Source organism: Vicugna pacos, chromosome 7 (assembly GCF_048564905.1).
Source record: "Vicugna pacos chromosome 7, VicPac4, whole genome shotgun sequence".
Lineage (NCBI taxonomy): Eukaryota > Metazoa > Chordata > Mammalia > Artiodactyla > Camelidae > Vicugna > Vicugna pacos.
This window is the reverse complement of record NC_132993.1, coordinates 29389561-29408622: the sequence shown is the minus strand read 5'-3', so window position 1 is coordinate 29408622 and position 19062 is coordinate 29389561. Positions and strand designations below refer to the sequence as shown.

Genomic DNA, 19062 nt, shown 5'->3' with positions numbered 1-19062 from the left:
GAGGGTTTAGAAATGGTTACTATTGCAGGGTAAACAGTTGTAACCTAAGAGTTGAATGTTTCATCAGATTTAATTACAGGCATGTGACAGTCTTAGTGTTGTTTATGAGATGGTTTAGGGAGAGATTTTACCAAGTAGAGCATTGGATTGCAAGAACTGAATCTTGCCTAGAATCTGTGTGGTGGGCCCTGTGATATGGTGTCCATATGATAGAATTATGTTTAGAGAGTCTTCTGTGAAAAATTTAAAACCACGCAAATGTACATGTCCAGCTGCAATATGATTTTACATTTACTTAATATCTGGCTCTTTATACTTTCCATGCGTTGTCAGAAACTTCCTAGGCTGCCAATAATTAAAGAATTTGGATTAAGTAAATGTAATATGAAGTCTGTGACATCTGAGGATAGGTTAGCCAGCTTAATACCAGGTGGTTAGAGGCTGGGGATGTTTTTCATGGTTATAAGTCTCCATTCCAAATTTTTATTCCAGAAATTGGTGTGAGAGGATATGCTGAGAAAATATATGAAGTAAACAGTGACTTAAGAAATGGGCATGGGAGTCAGGGATTTATTTTCCCTGTTCCACTCTAACATACTTGAAGAAATACCACAAATTACAGATGTAACAAATTATTCTTCAATTCATTCAAACACACTGTGTTTTGCTGCTACTATGGATAGAACAGTAAATAAGGTGGAAATAGTGAAACTTATAGTTTGATGGATAAAGCAGGCATCAGACAGATACATAGCACATCTATATTTACCAAACAGATAAGGTGGTCAGAGAAAGCCTTTCAGAGCCCTTGAGAGTTAAGGTGCAGGATTTCAGGAAGTCAGCCTTGTGAAGAGGTGAGTTTTAGACAGAGGGGGCTCAGCACGTGCAAAGGCTCTGACAGGTGAAAGAACTTGAGTCTTGCTGGTGCAGAGAAGAGGCCAGTGGAGCAAGAGTGGTGGTGGGAGACCAATTAGGAGGCTGTTGTATAAGATGAGAGGTGCTGGTTCAGGGTGGTCATGGTGGAGAGAGAGAGAGAAGATTGATGTGTTCAGGATGTATTTGAATGGTAGAACCAATGGGGCTTGTTAGATTGGGTGTGGGGAGTGAGGTTAGATGAAGAAATCAAGGATGACTCCTAAGTTTCTAGTTTGAGGAACTGAATGGATGGTAGTGCCATTAACCGACACAGGAAATTATCTGAAGGAAATAGAGAAGGCCACATAACGAAGGCCAAAGGAAGTATGAAGGTTGGCAGCCCTTAGTAGAGTCTAGCCACCCACATGTTTTTATCCCCATTCTCTTGCTCTTTACCAAAATAAAAGCTTTTCATCTGCTGCAGACTCTTTGAACACAGTGCAGTCTCTGTGTCATCAATAATTTATGCATTGTTCTCAAGTAAAAGCGTTAGTGTCCAAGGCCTTGTGATTTGGATCTGGTTTCCCAGAATATTTCACAGGGCAGATATGAAAGGGAAGATTGGAAAACCAAAAATGCCATCATTTATTAGTATGGTGCAATTTAAAGGGCCATAATTAAATTTTACCCAGGGTCACTCTCCTTTTCATGGGTGTTTATAAAAGTTACTGTTCTTCCAGGACCTGTTGTACTAACACCTGCACCCTATTTGTAGGAAACTAAACAGATCAAGCGGTGTGCTTTGCTTTCGGCTGATTTTTACCCTGTGTGTAGCACCAGCAAGGCTTTTGGAGATACAGCGTTGTAACCCTGCATTTCAGGAAAGTAACTACTCTTGTCTGTTCTTATTCTTCTAACAATAAATAACTTCTCTTGTCATGAATAAAATATCTTCAGTGGAGATAATTTGAAAAGTGCAGAAAGTTATACAGTCACTTGTAATTTCAATACAAAGAAGTGATATTTTTTCCAGTCTTTAAAAAACCTACTCCGTGTGATGCTTCACATTCTGTACAGTTTTGTATCATCCATTTTTTCCCCACTTTTCCACATTCTGTCATGACTCTTTTGTATATCTTACTAACTATTTTTGAAAGACAACATTTTAAATGGCTATGTACCATTCAGTGGTGTGGAGCATTTAATCACTTTCTTGTTGTTGAGCACTTAGGTTATTTGTTCTTTGCAGAGAACTTTTAAATGAAGGGAAAAGTCAGAGTTTTTACAGAACACAGTTTTAACAAAAGAAACAGTCTTTTACTCAAACCAAAATAATTTGTAAAAATCAATGTCTTCTTTAGGCAAAAAATCAATGTCTTCTCTAGGCAGTTTTAGAAGAAGAATTGGGGCATCTGACCAGTAAAAGCCCTGGTCTTCTGGGCTGTGCTCTCTTAGTTCTTTTCTGTGCCCTGGAAGTACCAGAGCTAAATGTCGACTCCCCTTGCCAAGCTCCTCAGCATCATTACTCACTAGGATCTTTACCCTGATCCTTTGCAGTCTCTCTCTATTTCCATTTGTAGCTGTCACCTCTGGATCTTGCCTTGCAGCACTGGCTTGAACTATGGAGAAAGAGGCACTGTCCTCTTACCACAGTTTTGGGCTGCCACATTTGCATGGCTTCTTCTTCAGCCCAGCCCTCCTTTGAGGCATTCCCTCAGGTCTTAGCAGGTCACCGCCTTCTAGCCATACATCTACTCAACAACTCTTTAGTGAGCACCTACCAAGTTCCAGGACCTGGGATAGTTAGTGGGGGAAAATGGAAAGACAGATGCATCTGCCCTCATAATATATGCATGGCGAGAAGAAGCTACACTGAGGGAGGATAGATTGTTATGTGTGGCGTGAGAGAGTGATGCACCAAACAGTGTTCTAGGTAGTTCTGACCTTAGGTAATATACCTAGTATAGATCACTCTCTATCTGTCATACTTTAGAACTTGTGCACACACCTCCTTTGGGTATGAGCTAGATGAAAGGACACAGTTGGTGAAACAGAGGCATTGCCTGGTAATTCTGTGCTCTCTGCTGGCCTTTTCCATTATTGAAACTGTCAGGCTGGATCCTCAGGTGCCGTAGTGTAAGGCTCTCATAGTCCTTCCAGGATCAGGAAATGTTCTTCCCCTCTGTGCCTGTGACAGGATTCATGGCCCATGTTAAATGTGGTGGTGGGTGGAGCTGTCCGCCTAGAAGATGACATATATATTTTTTTGCATTTCTCTCCTCTTAAAAGGATACTGTGAACTAGAATATAAGTGGGTTTTGCCTTTGTCTGGTCATGCCCTTATACTTGGTCTGTACTGTAAATGTGCTGTGCTTGAGGGCAGGGTAACATGTTGTGCTTTTTTTTTTTTTTTTGGTTTGGTTTATTTGGTAATTTGACCATGGGTGACGAAAAAGACAGTTTTACCTGCTAAATTCTTTGTGAGCATTTTCCCAACACACTCATAATTTTCTGAAAACAAGCAGTAGTTCTGATAGATATAATTGCTATGAAATTCTCTACTGAACATATCAGGGAAGTTCAGCAGAGAAATAAATTTGGATTTTAGCAGTGCATCCATCTCATATTCCTTTGCAGAGATGAAGAAATATGGGCTAGTTAAAAGGAAAAGCAGGTGAATTAGGGACATTAGGTATTATATTTAGTGATGATGTGATACAGGGAACCCTAGACACTCACTCACTAGTCCTGAGTTAGCACCTCTTCTTAGTCATGTGGGTCTGGGATTTGCACTCACATCATTTTGCATGCACCAACCACTAGGCTGTACCTAACCTACCTTAGTCCCAGTTTGATCAGTGAGGTAGTGGGAATTTATTTATCTGACAAAATATCAGGTGCTGTTGATATTCATATTTTAGTAAATTTCAAGTATCTTGCTGGTGTACTCTTCCTTCTTTCTATTCAAATTGGCAGTAGAACTTTTTCTTTCAGTTTAATGATCCAGGTAAGATGGAGGACTATTGATTTGTGTTAGGGGAAAAAAGGGTCTCAGTGCATTACTGAAGAGTGTATTTCCTGTTCAGAATTGTGAGAGTTATGTGAGATTAATTGAAATAAAATAGAAGAAAGTGTAAATTAGAAAGAGCTTTGCACATATAAGGGATCCTTTTATATCAGAGTCAGTCTGGGGTGGGGCGGAATTCTGATGATGTACTGTGGGGTTCTAACTTTGATCCTGCCCATTTCAACAGTGTATCAGTATCTGGGATGAAGGAAATAGAGAGATGCTGCTTATCATTGACTTGTGGATGATCTAAAGCTGTAGATTTAGTTTTCATTGATTATTTATGTTATATTTTTTCTAACGATTTGAAGGATAAACCTTTTAAAATGTAATAATTTTAAATTGTGCCCAATTTAAAGCTTTTCATAAACATGCCTATAGCTGTATTCCACTATTTATCTCATTATAATTATGTATACATTATTTTTTTAAATTGATGTATAGTTGACATGTAACATTGTATTAAGTTTAGATGTGCAACATAATGATTTGATATATGTACCATTCATTCTTAATATGTCTGAAAGTACTTTCTTTTGCCCTGTCTGTGAATGATAGCTGGCCCAGGACAGAACTAAAACTAGAATTTTAAATTTGTTATGCCAGAGACTGTTTCTTGTACTTCTTTGTTTTACATACAGTTCTCAACATTGTATTTTGGACATAATTAGTATTCTTTCTGTAGTGTTGATTTGATGTGAATTTTTTAAAAGTAAGAGCTAAGCCTTAGGGAGTTGTAAGATATTGTTTAGAGGAATGCTTTGCGTGAGGGCTCCTCCTAATAGGAGATTGTTTGATTGACTTATGTACTAATGTGTCTGTGCTTGATTATTTGGCATCAGATGCCTAAATATAGCAAGTAACCCAGTTGAAGACCTCTGACATCAGCTAGTTATGTTATTTCAGGCCCATACTAAATCATCAATTTGATAGTAGAAGGATTTTCTTTATTGTGACTTATTTTTCCTTCTAACAAAATGTCTTTGAAAAAAGTGGTGTGGTAGAAAGAGGCAAGAGACCTGAGTTTTGTCACTATGTAGTATATGAATGTGACCTGTCATTTTTGGGTTCAAGAATCTGTTCCATAAATTAAGAGAGGTGAAAAATCAGGATCCCTTCCAGTTCTTTTTCAAGTCCTGTTACCATCTGTGGAGTCTGGCAGCTACAATAATCCTATCAAAGTGGGATGTTTTGCAGAACCCCAGTTGGTTTGAGGTAGTGCCTCTGACTCCTCTGACTTAGGATAACAGCTGTTTCTTGTGTGTGGGCCCAAGATTCCAGGATTTATATAAACAGTCATTGGAAAGCATGCTGTTTTTCATGAGTTTTAATTTTTAAATTCTTTATAAATTGTATTTGTAAGTGGGTGTCAAGAGCATCAGGAACACTGCTTAACGTGTGTGAGTGAGTGATTGGAAACACATCTGCTTTTGCTTTTTGAGAGTAGATTATTCTTTAGCTAGTCAGGTTATCTATCTGAATAAGACAGGGAAATCAATAACACATTTTCTTTTGGCAGAAGAGCAGTTATTTCCCATAAAGTTTGCATGTTAGAATTTTTTGTTTTTATTTCCCAGTAAAACATAATCTTTCTTTAGTTTTATCTGTTTTCAGAAATTAATGATTAATTTGCACAAAAAAGTTAATGTGGAAAACTTAAAATGCATTCTATTTAATACCCATTGTTATACATCTTTTCTTTTGGTTTTTAATGGAGACCTCTTTTTCATAAAGGAACACTGTGATTCTTTACTCAAAAACTAAATTTGCTTTGATTTCTTGGTTCAATATAGTGAAATTTAGTATCATAATTCTTTAGAGGAAACCAAATATCAGAAAAAAGAAGTGCTGTAGAAATTACAGCACTATCCAGTTTCATGAGAAATTACAACCTAGAAAAATTTTAACTCAGCATTTACAATTGTTGGCCGTGTTTATACACATGCTGTGTGATGCTATCAAAGATCTAGCAGGTATAATTTCTGGTCTTGAATAGAAATTATCATTTAAAGGGAAAAGAGGAGTGTTCAAGTCAAGAAATGTTTCTTTACCTTATGTATGCTAGAATGAACACAAATCATGGCAAAGTTCTGTGTGTATGTGTGTGTGTGTGTATGTGTAGTATTCCTGGCATATATATGTAGATATACAAAATTCCTGCTAATCTGAGACATATAGATCTAGATTTATTCTGGAATTGAGAACAATGTCATCCTTCAGATACTTCATTTCATGAAAGTAGTGCCTGTGGTCAAAAGCCTGTGAAGTACAGAAGTACTCTTGATATTAAATCAAATTCTTATATACCGACTAATTATTAGTTATATTTCAATTTATTTCTGACCTTGGGCCTTAGGCTTCCACCAGTTTTTACAGGATTTGTTTGCTTAAATATTAAAATTTAGTTTTGAAATTTCACATCCGTTTGATCAGTGTGACTGGTTGACGCATGTGCGGAGGCATCCTTTGGTGTGAAAGTCTAGGGGTAGCCAAGCAGGCTGGACAGGGGAGGAACAGTCAATGGGAGACAGTCTGTGGGTGGGGCTGGGCACTGATTGGTCAATGAAGAAGAGCCAGTGCATAATGGAGGTCAAAATGGGTCTGAAAGCTATGGAATCAGTTGAAGCAGGAAATGCAAACAAAGCAAGCAGAGTATCAAGTAACTCATAACTGCAGCACCAAGTATAGGGGAAAGGTTTCTAATTACAGTGCTGAACTAATTTTCTTCTCTTTCGTGATTCCAGCTGAGTTGAAAGCCTTGCCTCTTTCCAGGTGTTCTGTAGCTAGAGCAGATGGTGGGCCTTCAAGTACGTTTTGAACTAAGTAAAGGCTGGGGCATGGAAATAGAATCAGAGACCTGTTGTATACAACAGTCTCAGGAAATAGATCTGAAGCTTCTTCACTCTGAAAGAAATGAAGAACAAGTATTAGAAAGCCAAAGCATTCTTTCAATATGTGCGCAGCATTTAAATTTATAAATCCAGCTCCTGACTTTTAAAAGTTGACTTATGCATATACTACAATTTCAGTCAAAATCATTCTGGGATTTCAGGGGGAACTTGAAAGAATGATCTAATGGAAAAATAAACATGAGAGCTTTCCAAGGAACTTCCCAAATAGAAGAGCGATGAGTAATAATGATGAAAAAGTATAAACACAGATCTATGGAACAATACTTGAGTCTAGAAGTAGATTCAGCAATATATAAGCAATATAATAAAACATATTTTCTCCAAAAGAGGAAGGATTACAGTGGTATTGGGGAGCTGAGTAGCAGTTTTTTAAAAAGTGTATCAATATCTTTTACTATATACCAGTATAAAATTGAAATAAATTAGTGAACTTAATGAATTGATGAAATTAATGAAAAATCATGTTCTAGAAAAACTAAAATAAAATAAAATAGAATATATGATAGAACTGTGAAAATATATCTTTTTGGGGTTTAAAGGCATAGAAAAACAAAGACAAAGATAAATTTGAGAAATATTTAAAATGTATATTCAGTAACAGTTTTTAATAGAATAGTAGCAGAGTGGGAAAATAGATCTGTACCAATATGACTGGTAAAGAATATCTGTAAAGTACAGTCATCCCTTGGTATCTACAGGAGATTGGTTCTAGGACCCCTGCAGATACCAAAATCTGTGGATGCTCGAAGTGGCATAGTGTTTGCATTTAACCTACCCATATCTTCTGATATAATTTAAATCATCTCTAGATTACTTACAATACCTAATACAATGTTGTAAATAAAATGTAAATACTATGTAAACAGTTGCCAGCACTCAGCAAATTCAAGTTTTACTTTTTGGAACTTCCTGGAATTTTTCTTTTAAATATGTTCAGTTGCAGTTGGTTGACTTGACAGATGGGGAACCCAAGGATATGGAGGGCTGTCTGTATAAAGTGCTTGTTTGTTTTTATCTCTCAAACATTGAGACTTTTATAGATGAACGAACGAAACAGATAATTCACACAAAGGGCAATATGATTAGTAAAGTGAACATGGAAAAACATTTATCATAATTCACTGTCAAAGGTCATGCTCAAATTTATAGCACATAGATATCATTTTATAATTTTAAAGGTAATCTCCCCCCATCACTAAAGAGAACATCTCATGTTGGCAAAATTTGTACATTTTTATTTTTAAAAGAAACCAGGAACTTGTTCACTGCTGGTGAAGAAATTGGCACAGTTCCTCATGGAGAAGGGGAGACAAATCAGAGGAAAAGTATAACAATTGCTAAAATCCTCTGGCCAGTAGTCCCATTCCTAGGACTCTGTCCCAAGGAAATATGTGTGCACACCATGATCAAACCCTGTTGTTTCTCACAATAGCAAATAATTGGAAATAACCTCATTGTTCATCAAAAGGGAACTGGTGTATTAGTGATGCCACATCATCATGGCAGGATCTCATCAAGTCATTACAATGAAAAATTTGAAGACTAAATGCTTGGGCAATACATTTAAGGTGTAATGTAAATGGAACAGAAACTATAATATGATTTTAAAGATTATAAATGCATGTGAAAGCTAATAGGTAATAATGAAAGTAATTCCATTAAAATGATAGTTTACAGGATATTTTAAAATAATTAAGATAATGTTTAATGTAATATTGCCTTTCCTGTAAATAAATAGGAAAAGAAATCTAATTCCTCTCTGTGAAGCCAGTTATAAGCATCATGGAATTAGAGGTCTGACATGGAGTTTGAGGTCTCCGAGGTGAGTAGGTGGTAGAGAATGAGACAGATCCACTATTTGGCTTTTTTTTTTTTTTTTTTTTTTTGCAATCCCAGTCATGCAGTTCAGCTCTAAAGACTCCTTCACTAACAGGAAAAGCAGGAAGGGCAGGTTTCACAAGCCCATTAGCCCAGCCGTTTCACTGGCCACCTTGCTGAAATTTATTTGAACTTTACTTTCTACAGCTTTTATGTGTATGTGTTAAGGGTGAAGGGAGAGGAGGGTAGTAGAAATAATTTTTACAAGTAATTTGATGCAAATAATTTATCATGTAAAATAATTAGATACCCAAAGAACAACTTACATAGATTATCTGAATCTCAAACTTAATGATAAGAAAAAATTAGATGTAAATGTTCTACTCTCCAGAAAATATTAGTCAGAGAGTTTGAATTTTACTTTTGTACTTCAGAGAGGAAGAATATAAGTTGAAGCAGTACCATAAATGGCACATCTGGATCCATAGGTATAGTAAAGGTGGAGGATTACCTATGAGTGGGTACTGGAGTGTGACACTGACGTTAAAAGGAAATGTGTAGCCATTGCTGTGACAAAGAGAAAATAAACAGTATTATACTAGTTGTCACTTGGAAAATTAATATGTAGGACAAAGCTTAAGGATCCAAGCCCATTTTCAGATTGTATTTGTAGTTTGTGCTCTATTCTGAAGGATTCCTTATATGTCAGTGACTTGGTGGGGTATTAGTCACTCTGGGCTGCCATAACAAAATACCATGGACTGAGCAGCTTAACAGCAGAGATTTATTTCTGAGTCTGGAGGCTGTGAATTCCAAGATCAAACTGCTAACAATTCATTTCTGGTAAGAGCGCTCTTCCTGGCTTGCAGGCAACCACTTTCTTGCTGTATCCTCATGTGGCAGAGAGAGAGGGAGAGAGAGGAAGCTGTCTGATGCCTCTTATTAGGGCACCAGTCTCATCATGAAGGCTCCACTCTCATGACCTTATCTAGACCTGATTTCCTCCCGGAGGCCCCATCTGCAAATACCATTACCCGGCGGGTTAGAGCTTTAACATATCAGTTTCAGGAGGACACAATTCAGTCTATAGCATATGGTAAGTAATCTCACCAGCAGGGACTCTATCTTATACTTTATAAACCTCCAAGCAGAGAGCTCATTCTAGCTGCACATGTGCTGCCAAGGAGATGAGAATCAGTACTGGTTAATTAAAGGTAATAGCTTGTTAATCTTTTGCTCATAGTGATATGAAATTTAATCACACTTTCATAGTAATCTATGGAATTTATTTCAAAGACAGCCTTATGTTAGAAGGCTAAGCAACAAAAGCAGCTCCGTTCATGCATGGAATTATTTTCTTTTCCTTTTCTGTGGTATTTTATATATGCTGAATTTTCTAGGATACAATAAATTTGTGTAATTCCACTAGTTTATCTTAGGTAAATTATATTAAATCTATGTTCTTTGTAGGTAAAAGGTGAATGTTTATGTACTCTGTACACCAAACATGGGATAGGCTTTAGGACGGGAGACAGAGGGAGAAATAGTACTTCCTGAGCTTGGCCAGCACACTTTGTGAGCAGCCTGTGCCAGAATATGGGTTAGTTCTGTCACTTCCATCAGAATTATTGGTGCCTTAATCCCCTACTTTAGATGGTCAGATAGAGTGGAGCACAAAATGCTGGAAACTTTTACTTTTTTCATCTTTCAAGAGGAAGGAAAGAGAAAGTTAAGAAATCCCTTGGTTTTGACCTTTGCTGAGACTCTCTCATTAACCTATATCTAATGATTTTTTTTTAATGGAGGTACTGGGGATTGAACCCAGGACGTCGTACATGCTAAGCATGCATTCTACCACTGAGTTGTGTCCTCCCCACCCACTAAGGATATTTTAAAATGCTATTTTTTTTTCCAGCATGCTGTGGTAGTGGCATTGTCCTTTACTGGAAAAGTATATCAGTAAAATTAAAAATAACTGGAATTAGAATCTTAAGTGTTTGCTTTTTTGTGACTTGGCTTTTGTTTTTGTTTTTTAATTTCACTCAGGTCTCTTTTGAAGTTCTAGGAAGAATTAAATTAGAAAGCAAATCTGAGTGGTAAGATTCCTTTCATAGTAAGACTGGTGATTTTACGTAAATGATAAAATACAGTTCCAGTTCTTTTTTTTTCTCTTTAACCCAGGACAAAGATAAAAAGTTTTCAGAATGATAAAGCTTTTGTTTCCATTCACTGTGTTTCCTTCAGTTGAGAGGTAATAAAGAAAGATTTTTATGCTTACATTTGTATAAAATAATTCCATCTGCTGCTTTCTTGGTTTCTTCTCTTTCCTTTTTTTAATAGAAGCATAGTTTATTTGCTCCTTTGAAGGAAGCTGGATTTAAAAACATACACTAAATCAGACAATACCTGTGGTGCTGTTATCCTTCAGTGTCCCCTTCACCCAGCAGACATAATTTTATGCCAGTGTGTGCCATTTATAGCAATTTCCAACAGGCATTATTTATATTAATCTGTATCAGTGTCTGTGTAGAAGATTTGAAGTGCAATAATTTTCAGAACATTAAATATCTATTCAGAGAAGTAATCAGATTTCCTCATATTTATTCAGTAATTACTATAGCTATGACAACATAATATGACATTTATTTAAAGTTTTTTTTTGTTTTGCTAACTTTGACTTTTTAATATGGAGTTTTATTAAACCATAAAGCAAAATTTTTTGTTGTTGTTGAAGATAAAAATTTGTGGGACAATTCACATGAGAAAGGTGTTTTTTTTTTCTTTTTCATTATCTGACTCAACATACTGGTAAATAAGCACATAACCTTTGCTTTTCCTTAAGTTAATGCTTTCTTAGAAGAATGTTAGAAAGAAATTTGATATAATTATTATAAATCAGCAAAAAATATTAATGAACTATTAGGGTAATTAAAAAACTAATTCCCTATATGCTTCTATCAGGGGCTTCCAGAAAAGTCTCAGAAGAATTTGCTGTTTTTACAACCCATTTAATTAACTTTAGAAAAATCCCAGGTGTACACTTACTACAAATATACTTAGAAAAGATGATGACTCTAATGTGTACAGGCGTGTTTTCACCAGTGGCAAGACCAAAGTGTTGTGTTTTTCAGGTAAAATTTGGGTATAATTTATTAATTTCAGCAGAAGTTTAAACATATAAACAGGATAATTTTGTCACAAACTTTGCCAAATATCTCTTAAAATCATTCCTTATTTTGGTTGCTTCATAAACCTGTTTTATAGCAAAATGGTCACTGCTTTTCCCTAGGTCAGTATATTCCCTGACCTCGGCTTGTTTAGGGAAGAGCTTTCTTTAAATAACACTTGCTTCCCAGGGGTGTGTCTGTGGGAAAAGACTTATCTGCGACAACTGTGTGGGTTTCCCAGCAAGTAAGTGCCATGGAACAAGTAGATGGATCCCTGCGGTGTTCTCTGCAGGCTCGAATATATTGAAGAAGCTTAACACATACTCACGAAACAAAACAAAACAAAACAAAACAAAACAAAACAAAACAAAACAAAGCAAAACCAAAAGCAGCTTGACCTTAAAGAGAAGCAAATAACTAATCACAATCTGTATTTTGTTTTTGTTTTGGGTGTATCTGTTAAGTTAACTAGCACTTGGAGGGCACACTGCCTGATACTCAGTTAAGTCTGTTAAGTCTTAGAGTAACCCTGTGAGGTAGAGCTGTTATTCCATTCATACTGATAAGGAACTGAGGCTCAAGGAGAAAGTCTTTGCTAAGATTGCATAGCTGGTTGCCAATGAAAATAGAAATTTGAGGGCCTTTTGAGTCAAGTCTGCTGCGGTACACTTTCTTCCTCATCGTGTTCACTCTTCCTTTGGTGATCTACCCAGTGCAGACTGCGTGTGTAGAACAGAACGGAAGGGATTCTGCTGCAAATCCGTGTTTTCATTTCTGTGTGTCTCAGCCCAGCCAAGGTTGTTAGGATCTCTTCCACAGTGTAATCCAAGTCACCCTTATCTCTCCCCTGGAGCACAGTGGTAGCCTTCTGATTATGTGCTCTTCCCTTTCATAGCGGCCAGGGATCTTTTGTAGATGTAGTTTGGATCATGTCATCCTTCTGCTTAAAAGCCTTTAGTGATTTTCCATTGTACTTAGAATAAAATCCAAAGTACTAATTTTGGTCCATAAGACCCAGCATATTCTGGCTCCTGCTTATCTTTCCCTCACGTGCTTAGTGTCTGGTGATCACACATAGTTCCTGGAATGCCTCAAGCTCTTCCTTGCCTCAAGACCTTTGTACTTCTCTGCACGTTCTTTTGTCTGCAGTTCTTTCTACCTTTAGCTGATCCTTCAGGTTTCTGCCCAGATGTCATTTCCTGAAGAGATACCTTCTCCAACCTCCCAACCTAAGCCCTCTTCTTTTATTTATATTCTTTCTCCGGTATTTATAATTCATTCAGTAATAGCTAGCATTTAGGGAGCCCTTCCAATGTGCCAGCCCCTGAGTACTGCCTTTAACCCTGTTTATAGATGAGGAAGTAAGATACTTGCCCAGATTACTGTCGTGAACCAAGGTTTAAACCCAGGCTTCCTCCCCAAGACTGTCAGCTCTGGGAGGACAGGGACCATGTCTGTGTATTATTTTCCCAGTGCCCAGCATATAGTAGGCCCTCAACAAATACCTATTGAACAAACTTGTGGCAATGACTTGTTTTTTTTAATAACAGTTTACTGAAATGTAATTCACCTACAGTAAAATCTACCCTTTTAAAGTATGCAATTCAGTGGTTTTTAGTATACCTAGAGTTGTGCAATGATCATCCCTATTTAATTTTAGATTGTTTGCATCACCCCCAAAAGAAACTCTACCCATTAGTGGTGACTTCTCATTTCTCTCTCCCCTTATCCCCTGAAACCACTAACCTACTTTGTTTCTCTATGTATTTTCTTATTCTGGAAGTTTCATATAAATAGAATCATACCGCATTATGGTCTTTTGTGGCTGGCTTCTTTCATTTTACTCAGTGTTTTCAAGGTCCATCCATGTGGTGACATGTATCAATGCTCCATTTCTTTCTATTGCTGAATATTATTATTTTTATGGATATACTACAGTTTATTTATCCATTCATTATTTGATAGGGATTTGGGTTGTTTATAGTTTTTGACTTTTTGAATAATACTGCTGCTATGGACATTTCTGTACAAGTTTTTGCAAGGGCATATCTTTTCAGTTCTCATGGGTATGTGCCTAAGGAGTGGAACTGCTGAGTCTTGTGGTAACTCTATGTTTAACATTTTGAAGATTGCCAAACTATTTTCCAGAGTGGCACGATGACTAAGACCTGACAGAGAAAACCAGAGCTGGACAGTAGTTAAAAGACTTCATTTAGGACTATTGCAACAGGGAGAAAGAGACCTCAGTACAGAACTTGGCTCAGTTCTGATCGTAACAAGGGAAAGTGGAGATTTATAGCCCAGGAACAAGTGGAGAGTAGCGGGGGTGTTGGTGGATAGAAAATTACTAAGAGGATAGGGCAGTTCTTTGCTAAACTGACGTAACAGGATTCTTGCTGAAGACTGGCCAGAGAGATCAGCTATCACTTGGGGGCTAGTGGAGGATGAGGAATTTGATCAGATATTTAGGGTGATAAGGTATCAAGGGCGGGGGGATTCTAGCTAACCCTACTTGATAGAATTCTTGCCAAAGTTTGGCGATACAAAGGCAGACATCCCGTCTAAAAGGTGAGACCTAGTTGGGAAGAAGATTCAGAGGAGCCTGAGTGAAGTTTGGTTAAAGAGAGACTCTGTCAGACCAGTGACAGGTAATTAGGTATTAGTTTTCCAGTGCTTTTCTTCAACTGTATTAGCCAGGAGGCTATCTAATAAATTCTTTTAAATTCCCTTACACAGTGACACTTCACTCAGCATCCAACAGTTATTTACTGACATGGTTTTGGCTGTGCTGGGATACAGTGTAAGGAGTGTTTTCTTCAAGCTGGTAAAGCTGCTTTATCTTCTACTTCATGCCTACAAATTAGTATTTTTTGTCTTGTTTTCAGACATATATGGAAACATTTAGTAGGTATGACAGTTCAGGCCTCTTTGGAAATCTCATTTACACGCTAAAGAGGGAAAGACAACATTGTGTATTATTGCGGGGTTTACAGTTTAAGACATTGATCCCATTTAAGTAAATTACTGTTCTCATTGTAAATACACATTTTAAGCATAGTGAATATCTTTTTCTTTCTTTTCCTTTTTTACTATTCTTTCCTTTTATAAAAAGCATTTTCTTTCTCTGCCTCAGGGTGGGTAGTGGCTCTGATCCAGTACTTAATTGTTTTTATTATTCTTATTATTTTATCCTACTTGTTGAAACATTGTTAGAGGACGTTGTTTATAAATTGACCATCCACTGCTAAGAATGACTTTTTCTCACAAACTGTTTCATCCTATGTTTTCTCTACTTTACCACCACCCATCTACAATATGTCATGTATCTTCAATTAATGCAAATTTAAATTTATTTTGAGAATTTGGCCATGCTTGTGAAAATAATTGGCCGTCTCGGGAGCTGGGAATCAAGAGTTGTTGCTCACTCACTTGGAAGAATGAAGTCCTTCTCTAAGTGACTAAAGCAGAACTTCCCAACCTCCACCAAGGTTAACTGCAGCCTCTTCTGTGCAGTTAGTAACTAGCGTGTGTCAGCTCCCATAGTACCGATTAGAATTGCTTGTGTTACATTGATATTCACGGCACATGCCTCTCACCTTACGTGGCACTCATTCTCTGTGTCTTTGACTAATGTACCGGTTTGCATTTCATTTTGGCGAGGGGAACCATGATTTTAGAGGATGTGAAGCAAAGAGCAGCTGGGGGAAGAATGAATACCCAGCGCCCAGTGCCAGGATTAACATACTGATGCAGACATTCTGAGAAGGAATCTTTTGAGACAGGTTAAAAAGAAACGCCAAGTGGAACTGAAGCCGGCCTTGCCCTGGCACGTGATGCTAGTCAAGGAGATGCTTGGCTTCATTCTGCTTTATTTCGCTCTCGGGTTGCCAGCTGCTTCAAGCCAGCTGCTTAGGCCCAGCTAAAATAAAGGCAAGAAAATTATCACTTTGGATTTTATATTTGAAAACCTGCCAGTAATTTCTAAAGCTTAGAATGTTGGCAGTAGCCTATGGATGAAAGCTAAAAACTTAAGAGATCTAAAAGGAAAATGGCTTATCCTTCCTGCCTTGGCAGAATTTTTTTTAAAAAGGTTGTACCTTCTCTCTTTGGGTAATTTTCAGAAGAAAGGAGAACAACATTTTCCATTTTCACTCTTGTAATGTGATTTGATATAACTGAATTTTAGTAAGTTCATTTCAAAAATGAATGAGCATGCAGTATAACTATTTTAAGTTTTCTGGATTTAGAATCTGCAGAGAGAGGAAGTAGCTGCTGGAATTTAAATGCCATCCCACAGTGGACCTTCTGAATATGAGTTTGACATTTAATTCAACTCTTCTCTTCTGCGACCAACTCCCCCTTTTCATCCTAAACTTGATGTCTAGCAATAGATGCTATCACTCCTTTCTGCATTCTTTTAGTTAACTGTTATTACTGGAAGACTATCTTAGCTTGTTCCTTCTCTGGAGCCTGAGGATGCTCACTGAGAGACACAAGTATTAAAGAGCATCCGTGTTGACATGAACTGTCCAGGTGCAGTTTGGTTCATTGGTTACCAGGCTGCTCCTCCTGAGCTGTGTCCCAGGTCCTGCTGTGGATTTTAGGCTCTTCCCCTCTGTGCAGTGCTTCTCCTGCTTCCCTGCCACACACCCTAGAGACAGGTGGGAGAGGATGCTCTAGGCAGTGGGGCCACAGGCTAGTGTAGCTTACTGCTGCAACAGGTCCCCTTGCAGCCCTTTTAAATTAGGTTAATTTTGCATCCACCTTTGCAGTATATCCGTGATTATTTTAATTATCAAAGTATTTAATTATCATGTAATCATCAAGTACAACTGATGCTCCAAGGGAGGTATGGAGTGTTTAAATTGGGGCTTCCTGATGTTATGTACACCCCAATGTGGAATATTGAGGACTTAGTGTGGCTTTAAGGAGAATTCTTGCATCTAATAGTCCTTTATTTGGAATAGATCTGGTAGATACTAGGTGTTTTCAGAGCAGATGTTGGTAGAATTTGGATAATTATTAGCTTATTCTAGCTTTCTACTCTTTGTGTTGTGAAAGGAGGTCAGGCTAAAAGTCCAGCAATCTGAGTTCTAGATCTGGCGCACTATGAACTTGTGACATTGTACAAATTCCTCGAATTCCTTAACATCTTCAGGCTTATTTTCTCATCTTTAAGATGAGGGGGTGAACTATAAGAGATAAAGCAACATTTTTCCAACGTGTGTTTTGTGAATTATTACTTGCTAAAGATATTCTAAGGGTGGTTGCCAGGGGCTGGGAGGAGGGGGAAATGGGCAGTTGTGGTTTAATGGGTATAGAGTTTCAGTTTTGCAAAATGAAAATTCTGGAGACTGGTTGCACAACAATGTGATTATAGTAACACTACTGAACTGTATGCTTGAAAGTGATTAAGATGATGATACATTTCTGTTATGTGTATTTTGCCACAATTGAAAAAAAAATATTCTCAGGGCTCCACCCTTAAATACACATAAATTATTTATTATAATCCCCTTCTGGAGAGTCACAGTGTATTCAGCATATAGAAGCTTCTGAGACATCCTGCACCAAAAAAAATCTACTTAACTTTAACTCAGTATTTCTCAAATTTCCATTTCTTTGATTAAACTAACATCTCTTAGTTCCCTGTGGAACTTACAGTTAGAAGCCCCATGTGGGAAGAGGTGATTTGAGGTCTTTTCAGCTTAAACATATTATCATTCTTCAGAGGGACCATATGGTAACATGGCCTATGCAAAAATAAGGCCTAGATGACAAGGATTAATTCAGGGCTCCCCAACCTTTTCTGCATCATGGCACACATAGAAGGTAATAGTATTTGAATGGCACACGGAGGTAAACAGATGGGGTGGCCCCCAGCTATGAGCTCAGTAATCCAGTCAGCACACCAGTTGGGTAAAGATATGGTAATAAGATCTTTAAAAAGTTATCATGAGCAAACTTCATGAAACATCTTGTTCTTTAGATGTCATGTTGAGCCTGTGAAAGAGGAATTAGAGGCAGAACACACTACACTCTATGTTCTATTTGCTTTTCCTTGGCAACTGTTTTCCACTCAAGTGGTAAACCAGAAATCTACTGAAAGTCTGTATGGCTGTGATTGTTTCTGATCATTAGACCTAACTGGAAATCTCCAGTGGTTGTGAAAGTGGGAGGGAGAGTTTTCCAACAGGGCAGTACTCTTCCACAGTTTATTCAGTATGCGTCAGTGATTAATTCAACAGCCTCTTATTTTTAAGGTGAGAGCAAATGTACCAATGCCATAAGCAGAATCGTTCTTACTTAAGGGGAGACTTTTTCTAACCTCACATTTCCTAAAAGAATAATTATTTAAGGCAGTGATATGGATTGGATATGGGAGGGGAAAGCATATTCATATTGGTATATTCTTAAAAGAAATACGGTGTAGATCAGTGAGTGAAAGCAGCACTTTTCACACTTAAGGTCACTAAAGTCCTTGGCCCTCACTCTGCACCATGTTTCCCTCAGTTGGTGTCATTCTGTATTATTATATCTTCTAAAAGGCTGGCGTAAAGAGGCTAGACTGAAGGCTAAAACAAGAGAATTGATTAGATTTGAAGGTGACCTACATCACTGTTCAGTTAGTATTTCTGTTTGGCTCACCTAGAAATGAAGATTGGTCATGATCTACTGAGTGACAGGTGTTTTGATTTCGGAAATGCCAGGTCCTCTCAGATTATTTTTTGCACTGATTGCCATTTTTCCTTTAAAATAACACTATTACCTTTATTCACTATTATTCTCTCTAAGAATCCTGTCAGAGAAAGTTCAAGTTTTAAAACTAAACATAAAATTGCGTCCTTGCTTAGTGGCCAGGATCCACTGAGAAATCCCATTGACAACCTCTGCTGGGCTTTAGAGGCAGAAGTTTAATTACCACCTATTGATTGAGTTTGATTTGTGACTTCTTGGCATCTGGCCAGGCAGAGCTAATTCATTCTAGCAGACTAGGCAGGTGGGTAGGAGCCAGAACTGGGAAGGAGATGTAGCCACTGCAATTGGCCCAACTTCAGGTGTGGATGAAGGAAATGCAGTGTGTCGGATCCAGACCAGAGACTAGACAGGTGCTTAGGCAGTAAAGGCACATGGAGGCCATTGCAAAAAGGATTTGAGACAAAGTAAAGCAGGGCATGGTAACTCAAAATCTCAGGCTTACAATTCTCTGAAGCCCAGGCGAGCTGTGCTGAAACCCACCAGG

At 37.6% G+C, this 19062-nt stretch overlaps 1 protein-coding gene across 14 annotated transcripts in view; it reads left to right on the top strand.

The window, feature by feature from the left end:
• Positions 1–19062, top strand: part of ST7 (suppression of tumorigenicity 7) — a 230052-nt gene that overhangs the window by 74861 nt on the left and 136129 nt on the right. The window contains exon 1 of one of the 14 annotated variants that reach the window (XM_072964609.1): positions 9616–9748. The exons of 12 other annotated variants lie outside the window; for them this stretch is intronic. In XM_072964609.1, coding sequence (XP_072820710.1) covers positions 9631–9748 — 118 coding nt within the window. In that variant the 5' untranslated portion in view covers positions 9616–9630. Of the gene's footprint in view, positions 1–9615; positions 9749–18012; positions 18083–19062 lie in introns of those variants that run through there. One more of the 14 variants, XM_072964614.1, reaches the window with a different exon arrangement.